The sequence below is a fragment of the Dendropsophus ebraccatus genome, chromosome 5 (genome assembly GCF_027789765.1).
Source record: "Dendropsophus ebraccatus isolate aDenEbr1 chromosome 5, aDenEbr1.pat, whole genome shotgun sequence".
Lineage (NCBI taxonomy): Eukaryota > Metazoa > Chordata > Amphibia > Anura > Hylidae > Dendropsophus > Dendropsophus ebraccatus.
The window spans coordinates 15383518-15394717 of NC_091458.1; the positions used below are offsets into that span (position 1 = coordinate 15383518).

At 46.6% G+C, this 11200-nt stretch overlaps 1 protein-coding gene across 2 annotated transcripts in view; it reads left to right on the top strand.

The window, feature by feature from the left end:
- The window catches only part of MAP6 (microtubule associated protein 6), a 76598-nt gene extending 69741 nt beyond the window's left edge, over positions 1 to 6857 (top strand). For both annotated transcript variants that reach the window (XM_069969549.1, XM_069969550.1), the window contains exon 4: positions 6672 to 6857. In XM_069969549.1, the coding sequence (XP_069825650.1) occupies positions 6672 to 6744 (73 nt within the window). In that variant the 3' untranslated portion in view covers positions 6745 to 6857. The remainder of the gene's footprint in view (positions 1 to 6671) is intronic.
- The last annotated feature ends 4343 nt before the right edge of the window (positions 6858 to 11200 follow it).

The window sequence follows — 11200 nt, forward strand, 5'->3', positions numbered from 1 at the left end:
CGGACCGGAAGTGACGCGGTAGAGGGCGGAACACCGTGGAACGCAGGAACCGGCCTTTGGAACGCACGCGCCCCCACGCTGCACCAAGGGCCGTACAGGAGAGAGACCGCCGGCAGGATACCAGCACCCTATCCCTCACACCAGTTCTGGGACACAGGTATCTCTCTCTGGCAACTAGGTCCAGGAACTACTGACCGATGCCAGCAGGTACCCCAAAACAGCCCCAGCACCTAAGGCAGGGTACCTGCAGCAGCCTAGGCTGCAGTGCTGAGGCACAACGGCCTCTCTGCAAAAAACAAACATAAGCAGTGTTAATACATGGTGGGCTACTAAGGCATATACTTGCCTAACCTCCCAGGACTAGGAGGATATGAAAAAACACGTGTCAGTGTGTGAGTGGGAGTGATTTAAAGGGGATCATACAGTGGTATTGGTGCTGTTAATGAGGTTTTTTTTAGGTGGGCGTTCCTAGGAGGATCTAAGGAGGAGCTGTATAACCCTATTGTGCTGCCTTGAGACGAAGAAGAAAGTAATTATATTCTTGTATATAGGAGCAGTATTATAGTAGTTATATTCCTGTATATAGGGGCAGTATTATAGTAGTTATATTCTTGTATATAGGAGCAGTATTATAGTAGTTATTTGTGTGGAGCAAGAGACCTCAGCACAACCGATGGACAGCTATCCAAGCCATATAACGAGTGGAGCACAGGTGTAGGTAGAGGTGGTAGTCTCCAATAAAGATAGCCTAAGTGAGCGGTGCACGGACGGGAAAGACAGTCTATGTAATGCGAACAGGTAGAAAATAAGTCCAGCACTCACGGGTTTCTTGGATGTAGGCTTACTTCTTTATTTCATTTCAGAGTGTGAACAGGGAGGGAGAGGGTGCGCGGCGTGTCTCTAATGACGACGGCCGTTTCTGGCCACTAGGGCCTTTCGTCTAGCCGAGAGCATGCGCCGTGTAACAGGAAGGGATGTGAAATAGACACAGGTAACACACGTGATCAGTGGTATAAAAAAACTTATCTATAGCAATAAAACATTACAAGAACACTGTAAGATCATTTCTTTCGTTAAGGCCAAGCGGGCCCGTAGCTTCTAGACCTGTAATCCATAAGGACTCTCTTTTCAGTAGAGTCCGGTGTTGGTCTGTACTGCTACCTCTGGGGTTAACCCTTTCCAGGCCCAAAAACTTTACACATTTGGTGTCGCCCCCCATGCTCTTTGCGGATATGTTCTATCAGGCGCGGTACTCCCTTTTCCTGTGCGTACAGAATACATGTGCTCTTTGTATCTGTTCCAGAGGGGGCGCTTAGTTTTACCTATATAGAATCTTTTGCATGGGCATATCAGGGCGTACACTGTGTAAGTTGTTCTGCAAGTTATAAAATCTTTTATGTAGCAATCTTTGCCTCCTAAGTGAATGTATACGGTGCTAAGCATTTGCGGGCAGTAGTTGCACTGATCACACTTACGATTACCTTCGGGAAGAGACGCATTCAACCAGTGTGGTTTTTTTCTTCTTTTTTTCTTGGTCCATGTTATTACTGAGCATATCTCCTATAGTCTTATTTTTTCTATGGGTAATGCACGGTTTGCGGCTAGCAATATCGTGCAGGTCGGGATCGCTTTCTAGAAGGAACCAGTGGCGATTTATGGCTTGCCTAATGACGTCATTAAGTGGCGAATAAATGCGAGTGAGTTACACGCAGTAGGTTTTCTGTATACAGAGGTATTAATAACATTGTCTCTTAGTTCAATGAACAAATCCAGGAATTCGAGTGTAGGGCCACCGTACTTAGACGTAAAGAACATATTCCTATTGTTATGATCATTAAGGTACTGGACAAATTCGAGAAAGGTTTTCTCATTGTTTCCCCATGCAATAAAAATGTCATCGACAAATCGATAGTATCCCTTAATCTGTGTGATGAATGGATTATTCGCTGTGTATATAAGATCGTGTTCAAGCTTCAAGAACAAATTGGCATACGTGCAGGAGACCGGCGTGCCCATAGCAGTGCCGATCTCCTGCCGATGCCATACGCCTTCAAATTGGAATACATTATTCCTAAGGATAAACTTTAGGGCCTCCCTAACCAAGTTACGCAACGCTGTAGAGTTACCTCCCTTTTCCAGGAACCAGTCCAGTCCAGTCCACATGATGCGGGTGTAGAGGCTCTCCACATCAATGAAGGTAAGGGCGGTACCTGCCTCCAGTGGATGTTACTGATAGCCCCCAGGAACTCACCAGAGTCCTTAATGTAGGATGGGGTATGTTCAAGAATGGGTCTGAGAATCCATTCTACGTATTGAGATAGACCCTCAGTAACTGAATTTATCGCTGAGACAATAGGGCGCCCAGGTGGCTTCTCCAATGATTTATGAATCTTGGGGAGAAAATACCACCTGAGCGCCCTAGGGGAGTCGGGTATGATTTTTTCGGCCATCTCTCTATCCAGAGCCCCTGCAGCTACATGTCTATTTAGAAGTGACCTAAGGTCTTCTTTAATTTTCCCTGTTGGGTCTTTATTAAGTGTAGAATAGGTCTTATTGTCACTGAGCTGCCTCTGGGCTTCATATGTATAGTAGGCTTTTGACATGACTACCGTTGCTCCCCCTTTATCTGCCCTTTTCACCACTATATCTGGTCTGGATCTAAGCCAGTTTAGGGCCGCTTCTCTTTAGATGTAAGATTGTTGACCGGTTGAGGGTATGTCAGCGCCTTCACGTCACGAGTCACCAATTTATGAAAGAGGTCCAGGGCACTGCCTGGTGTGACTTGGGGCGTGAAGGTGGACTGTTTACCACCCCTAAAATATGCCTGCTGTGTCTCACATAGGGCGGCATCTGGGGTCTGATCATGCATTAATAACTGGAGGCAGGAAATCTCCTGCTCATTACAACCCTCTGGTGGTATAAACCCCAGTGGTCCGATAGACCCTCTAGAGGCTGGTGCCTTTTGCTGCAATTGAAATTTATTAATGGCAAAATGCTTGGTCAAGTTGATTCTTCTAATAGCTTTAAACAGGTCTATATCGAAATCCGAGGCTGAGAAGCCTTCCGCAAGACCGTAGTTCAGTCCTTTTGCCAAAAGCGACTCCACATCACGATCAATGGACACTCCGGATATGTTAATCACATTTGGGGGGTAGGATATCTCCTCCATGAGACATGTTTGCGTTTTCTCGGTCCTTTTACTCCTCGACCGATGTTTTCTGCCCCCTCTTCTACATCCCCTCCTAAAGGGCGAGAACCAGGCATGTTATGATCCGATGGTCCGGATGATCTGGCTGTTGCCCCTCTCGTAGAGTCATCAGAAGTACTGATATCAGATTCGGTAGTGCCTGTCTCATATGTGCTCCGATATACACTTTTAGGTTTTCCTTTTCCAAGGCCTTTTTTCTTCCTGCTCCAGTCAAAGACCTGGTTACTCTCATAGTCCATTTTATCCCGCATGTATTTATCTTTTTTATGTTCTTTGGTTTCCATCTGCAAAGCCATCGTAAGTGTGGTCAGTGCAACTACTGCCCGCAAATGCTTAGCACCGCATACATTCATCTAGGGGGCAAAGATTGCTACATAAAAGATTTTATAACTTCCAGAACAACTTACACAGTGTACGCCCTGATATGCCCATGCAAAAGATTCTATATAGGTAAAACTAAGCGCCCCCCCTGGAACAGATACAAAGAGCACATGTATTCTGTACGCACAGGGAAAGGGGTACAGCGCCTGATAGAACATATCCGCAAAGAGCATGGGGGGCGACACCAAATGTGTAAAGTTTTTGGGCCTGGAAAGGGTTAACCCCAGAGGTAGCAGTACAGACCAACACCGGACTCTACTGAAAAGAGAGTCCTTATGGATTACAGGTCTAGAAGCTACGGGCCCACTTGGCCTTAACGAAAGAAATGATCTTACAGTGTTCTTGTAATGTTTTATTGCTATAGATAAGTTTTTTTATGCCACTGATCACGTGTGTTACCTGTGTCTATTTCACATCCCTTCCTGTTACACGGCGCATGCTCTCGGCTAGACGAAAGGCCCCAGTGGCCAGAAACGGCCGTCGCCATTAGAGACACGCCGCGCACCCTCTCCCTCCCTGTTCACACTCTGAAATGAAATAAAGAAGTAAGCCTACATCCAAGAAACCAGCTGATTGAGCTGATTGATACCGGGTGAGTGCTGTCTATGTCTACTCTATACACAGTGTACTCCTGTCCTACCGTCCTGCACCCCCGGCACTCAGCCGAACACACCGCGGTGTATCCTGCATACTCATATCCGTGGGCCCATTGATACTGGATCATTGTCTGGCGGTGCGGGTCAGCTGTATCTTCCCCTCGCATTATATTAGTTATATTCTTGTATATAGGGGGCAGCATTATAGTAGATATATTCTTGTATATAGGAGCAGTATTATAGTAGTTATATTCTTGTATATAGGAGCAGTATTATAGTAGTTATATTCTTGTATATAGGAGCAGTATTATAGTAGTTATACGTATGGTGAGAGTTCCGGCCGGCACTAACTACAAGGTACACCCAATGTGGGAAACCCGGGACTGGAGTATATAGCACACAGACTGTATCCAAACCGTGGAGCGGCGGTGCAGAGACAAAAAAGGCAGGATAAATGAACAAGGATCAAGAAACAGAGTCTCGCACTCACCGGACTGAAGATGCAAGTGGTTTATTTCCGATACATCAGAGTAGGCTAGGCGGGGAGAGGGGAGATGGTGAAGCAGGTGTGTTCAGCAGGAGCAACAAAATGTTTCACGCCTACAGAGGCGCTTCGTCGGGCTAGGAACCACCTTCCCCCTCCCAGCCCTAGCCTCTGGTGTACGGATCAATAAACCTGCTTTCTCTGCTTACCGGTGAGTGCGGATTCCTCTTTCTCCATTGCACATTATAGTAGTTATATTCTTGTATATAGGGGCAGTATTATAGTAGTTATATTCTTGTATATAGGGAGCAGTATTATAGTAGTTATATTCTTGTATATAGGAGCAGTATTATAGTAGTTATATTCCTGTATATAGAAGCAGTATTATAGTAGTTATATTCCTGTATATAGGGAGCAGTATTATAGTAGTTATATTCTTGTATATAGGGGACAGTATTATAGTAGTTATAATCCTGTATATAGGAGCAGTATTATAGTAGTTATATTTTTGTATATAGGGGACAGTATTATAGTAGTTATATAATCCTGTATATAGGAGCAGTATTATAGTAGTTATATCCCTGTATATAGAAGCAGTATTATAGTAGTTATATTCCTGTATATAGGAGCAGTATTATAGTAGTTATATTCTTGTATATAGGAGGCAGTATTATAGTAGTTATTGCCAGAGGGAGGAACAGCTGACCCGCACCACCAAACAAAAGTCCAATGTCTATGGATCCACGGATACAAAATGTGCAGGATACACTGCGATATAAATGGCTGGACGCCGGGGGTGCAAGACGATAAGGAAGTAATACGCTGTGTGTAGGATAGATGAAGACAGCACTCACCCGGTACAAGGCAGCTCAGTTTATTCCATGAATCGCAGGTGGCAGGGAGGGAGAGGTGAGGACGCGCACTGGGACGGCCGTTTCGGGGACACGCCCCCTTTGTCGACAAAGGGGGCGTGTCCCCGAAACGGCCGTCCCAGTGCGCGTCCTCACCTCTCCCTCCCTGCCACCTGCGATTCATGGAATAAACTGAGCTGCCTTGTACCGGGTGAGTGCTGTCTTCATCTATCCTACACACAGCGTATTATAGTAGTTATATTCCTGTATATAGGAGCAGTATTATAGTAGTTATATTCTTGTATATAGGGGGCAGTATTATAGCAGTTATATTCTTGTATATAGGAGCAGAATTATAGTAGTTATATTCCTGTATATAGGAGCAGTATTATAGTAGTTATATTCTTGTATATAGAAGCAGTATTATAGTAGTTATATTCTTGTATATAGGGGACAGTATTATAGTAGTTATAATCCTGTATATAGGAGCAGTATTATAGTAGTTGTATTTTTGTACAGAATGTAAGCAACCAATCACAGCTCAGACTTCAGCTCTGGCAAGTTAAGAGCTGAGCTGTGATTGGTTGCTGTGGGCAGATTACACCAGTGTATAGTTTACACCCTTTGATAAATCTGACCATAGTCTCTATTTTTTCCTACATTAAATGATAGAACGTGATTGTAATATTCTAATTCTTCACTTTTGCCTGGTGTAATCTTTTTGATCCTCTCTATATAACACACCACCTATATGTTTGTTTGTCTCCATACACATCACCCAGCATACACCATTCTCACTATGACTCGTCCTCCTCCTCCCTCTGATTTAAATGAAAACTGAAACTTTCCAGGAAACTGAGCTGTTTCTAATCTCAGGACCTTTCAGATCTCCGTCTCTGTTTCCTTCTCGTTCATCAGTCTCTAAATCTGTAGGAGTCTCCTGTAACCCGTCGGTCGGTCACTGTTGTCCGATATCCCGATGTCTATTACGTTACATTTACGGGTTATTCTTTATGTGATTTTGTAACTTTGTTGCCTATGAGAATTCTGTCCCTCTAACCTCCCATGGGCTTCAGTGAGAGCTCTATAAGGGGTTAATCTTACATTTTGTCTTGTTGTGTGTTACCTATAGACATTTCTTGTGTTTTCAGGATTCCGCAGAAACTCAGCAGTGACCCAGATACGGGCGAGCAGGTGCAGAGCTGGAGTGATCCTGCCGTATGATGGGGGTCCCAGCTTCTTCTGGGTCGGCGTTACTGGATGACTGGATCCTATATAACCTCTGACTGTGATACCTGCTTTTTATCCCTGGCCAAAGAGCATGCAGCAATAAAAAATAAGAGATTCATGCAAAAATCTGTGAGAGTCTGTGATTATTAGGAGAGTGAACAGGGGATGGGGCAAGCGTGGAGACCACCGGAGCTATAGACTGTGACTAGGTAGAAATTAAATTGGGGGTTACCATCTTAAAAGGATACCCCAGAAAAATGGCTTTAAATCAACTTGTTTTAGAAAGCTATATAGATTTGTAATTTAATTCTATTTAAAAATCTCCACTCTTCCAGTACTTATTAGCTGCTGCATGTCCTGCAGGAAGTGATGTATTATTCCCAGTCTGACACAGTGCTCTCTGCTGCTACCTCTTTCCGGACATGGACAGAGATGGCAGCAGAGAGCACTATGTCAGACTGGAGAGAATACACTACTTCTTGCAGGACATACAGCAGATGATATGTACTGTAAGACTGGAGATTTTAAAATAGAAGTAAATTTACAAATCTGTATAACTTTCTGACGGTTAAAAAAAACATTTACCCTTTAAAATCCTGGAGGTGCTTGGGGGCTCAAAACAGCTAAAGGGATTGTGGGAAACATTTTGCATAATTTCCATTCACTTTTATCGGAGCTTCAAGCAACAACAGATGGCTGGGAAGGAGAGGAGAGAGAGGAGAGGTGATCCAGAGATAGAGATGGCAGAGAAGGAGAAGAGAGAGAGGAGAGGAGAAGCTATCCAGAGACAGAGATGGCGGGGAAGGAGAAGAGAGAGAGGAGAGGAGAAGCTATCCAGAGATAGAGATGGCGGGGAAGGAGAAGAGAGAGAGGAGAGGAGAAGCTATGAGGAGAAGAGATGGCGGGGAAGGAGAAGAGAGAGAGGAGAGGAGAAGCTATCCAGAGATAGAGATGGCAGAGAAGGAGAAAAGAGAGAGGAGAGGAGAAGCTATCCAGAGATAGAGATGGCGGGGAAGGAGAAGAGAGAGAGGAGAGGAGAAGCTATCCAGAGACAGAGATGGCGGGGAAGGAGAAGAGAGAGAGGAGAGGAGAGGAGAAGCTATCCAGAGATAGAGATGGCGGGGAAGGAGAAGAGAGAGAGGAGAGGAGAAGCTATCCAGAGATATAGATGGCGGGGAAGGAGAAGAGATGGCGGGGAAGGAGAAGAGAGAGAGGAGAGGAGAAGCTATCCAGAGATATAGATGGCGGGGAAGGAGAAGAGATGGCGGGGAAGGAGAAGAGAGAGAGGAGAGGAGAAGCTATCCAGAGATAGAGATGGCAGAGAAGGAGAAAAGAGAGAGGAGAGGAGAAGCTATCCAGAGATAGAGATGGCGGGGAAGGAGAAGAGAGAGAGGAGAGGAGAAGCTATCCATAGAGATGGCAGAGAAGGAGAAAAGAGAGAGGAGAGGAGAAGCTATCCAGAGATAGAGATGGCGGGGAAGGAGAAGAGAGAGAGGAGAAGCTATCCAGAGATAGAGATGGCGGGGAAGGAGAAGAAAGAGAGGAGAGGAGAAGCTATCCAGAGATAGAGATGGTGGGGAAGGAGAAGAGAGAGAGAAGAGGAGAGGTTATCCAGAGATAGAGATGGCGGGGAAGGAGAAGAAAGAGAGGAGAGGTTATCCAGAGATAGAGATGGCGGGGAAGGAGAAGAGAGAGGAGAGGAGAAGCTATCCAGAGATAGAGATGGCGGGGAAGGAGAAGAGAGAGAGGAGAGCAGAAGCTATCCAGAGATAGAGATGGCGGGGAAAGAGAAGAGAGAGAGGAGAGGAGAGGTTATCCAGAGATAGAGATGGCGGGGAAGGAGAAAAGAGAGAGAGGAGAGGAGAAGCTATCCAGAGATAGAGATGGCGGGGAAGGAGAAGAGAGAGAGGAGAAGCTATCCAGAGATAGAGATGGCGGGGAAGGAGAAGAGAGGAGAGGAGAAGCTATCCAGAGATAGAGATGGCGGGGAAGGAGAAGAGAGGAGAGGAGAAGCTATCCAGAGATAGAGATGGCGGGGAAGGAGAAGAGAGAGAGGAGAGGAGAAGCTATCCAGAGATAGAGATGGCGGGGAAGGAGAAAAGAGAGAGAGGAGAGGAGAAGCTATCCAGAGATAGAGATGGCAGGGAAGGAGAAGAGAGAGAGGAGAGGAGAAGCTATCCAGAGATAGAGATGGCGGGGAAGGAGAAGAGAGAGAGGAGAGGAGAAGCTATCCAGAGATAGAGATGGCGGGGAAGGAGAAGAGAGGAGAGGAGAAGCTATCCAGAGATAGAGATGGCGGGGAAGGAGAAGAGAGAGAGGAGAGGAGAAGCTATCCAGAGATAGAGATGATGGGGAAGGAGAAGAGAGAGAGAAGAGGAGAGGTTATCCAGAGATAGAGATGGCGGGGAAGGAGAAGAAAGAGAGGAGAGGAGAGGTTATCCAGAGATAGAGATGGCGGGGAAGGAGAAGAGAGGAGAGGAGAAGCTATCCAGAGATAGAGATGGCGGGAAAGGAGAAGAGAGAGAGGAGAGCAGAAGCTATCCAGAGATAGAGATGGCGGGGAAGGAGAAGAGAGAGAGGAGAGGAGAGGTTATCCAGAGATAGAGATGGCGGGGAAGGAGAAAAGAGAGAGAGGAGAGCAGAAGCTATCCAGAGATAGAGATGGCAGGGAAGGAGAAGAGAGAGAGGAGAGGAGAAGCTATCCAGAGATAGAGATGGCGGGGAAGGAGAAGAGAGAGAGGAGAGGAGAAGCTATCCAGAGATAGAGATGGCGGGGAAGGAGAAGAGAGAGAGGAGAGGAGAAGCTATCCAGAGATAGAGATGGCAGAGAAGGAGAAGAGAGAGAGGAGAGGAGAAGCTATCCAGAGATAGAGATGGCAGAGAAGGAGAAAAGAGAGAGAGGAGAGGAGAAGCTATCCAGAGATAGAGATGGCAGAGAAGGAGAAGAGAGAGAGGAGAGGAGAAGCTATCCAGAGATAGAGATGGCGGGGAAGGAGAAGAGAGAGAGGAGAGGAGAAGCTATCCAGAGATAGAGATGGCGGGGAAGGAGAAGAGAGAGAGAGGAGAGGAGAAGCTACCCAGAGATAGAGATGGCAGAGAAGGAGAAGAGAGAGAGGAGAGGAGAAGCTATCCAGAGACAGAGATGGCGGGGAAGGAGAAGAGAGAGAGGAGAGGAGAAGCTATCCAGAGATAGAGATGGCGGGGAAGGAGAAGAGAGAGGAGAGGAGAAGCTACCCAGAGATAGAGATGGCAGAGAAGGAGAAGAGAGAGAGGAGAGGAGAAGCTATCCAGAGATAGAGATGGCGGGGGGGAGAAGAGAGAGAAGAGAGGTTATCCAGAGATAGAGATGGCGGGGAAGGAGAAGAGAGAGAGGAGAGGAGAAGCTATCCAGAGGTAGAGATGGCGGGGAAGGAGAAGAGAGAGAGGAGAGGTTATCCAGAGATAGAGATAGCGGGGATGGAGAAAAGAGAGAGGAGAGGAGAAGCTATCCAGAGATAGAGATGGCTGGGAAGGAGAAGAGAGAGAGGAGAGGAGAAGCTATCCAGAGATAGAGATGGCGGGGAAGGAGAAGAGAGAGAGGAGAGGAGAAGCTATCCAGAGATAGAGATGGCGGGGAAGGAGAAGAGAGAGAGGAGAGGAGAGGTTATCCAGAGATAGAGATGGCGGGGAAGGAGAAGAGAGAGAGGAGAGGAGAAGCTATCCAGAGATAGAGATGGCGGGGAAGGAGAAGAGAGAGAGGAGAGGAGAGGAGAAGCTATCCAGAGATAGAGATGGCGGGGAAGGAGAAGAGAGAGAGGAGAGGCTATCCAGAGATAGAGATGGCGGGGAAGGAGAAGAGAAGAGAAGGGAATGAAAGGAGGAAGGAAAGATGGAAGAAAGATATAGGAAACAAGGAGGGAACTGGTGAGAGAAGAGAAAGAAGGAAAAGAAGTGAAGAGAACAAAAAAATATATAAAGGTAAAAAGATAAAGGAAGGGATCAGGGAAAATAGAGAAGAGATTAAAGAAAAAGGTCATTAAAGGAAAAAGGAACCTGTTACCCCGGGCAGCCACCACCACCACCGCCCCCCCCCCCCCCCCAGATGGGGCCCCCCCATATATACAAGCTCGTGGTGCCGGTTCCACTGCAGAGATCTCACTGTCGGCCCATCTTTGCGCTCAATATGCACATGAGCTTAGATCAGTCCGATGGCCATAGGAAATGACTGGAGCAGAGATCTCCTATGGGCATCGGACTCATCTCCACTCATTTGCATATGAGATGGGCCGACGGTGAGATCTCTGCAGCGGAACCAGCACCAGGAGCAGGTATGTATGGGGGGTCCCAGCCGGGGGTGGGCTTGGGGGGGGGGTCCCGGGTTACAGGTTCCCTTTAAGAGAAAACAAAAAGAGTTTAAGAGAGAGGAAAGGGTAAACATAGAATGGAAAGAAAACAGAGCAAAAGAAAGGAA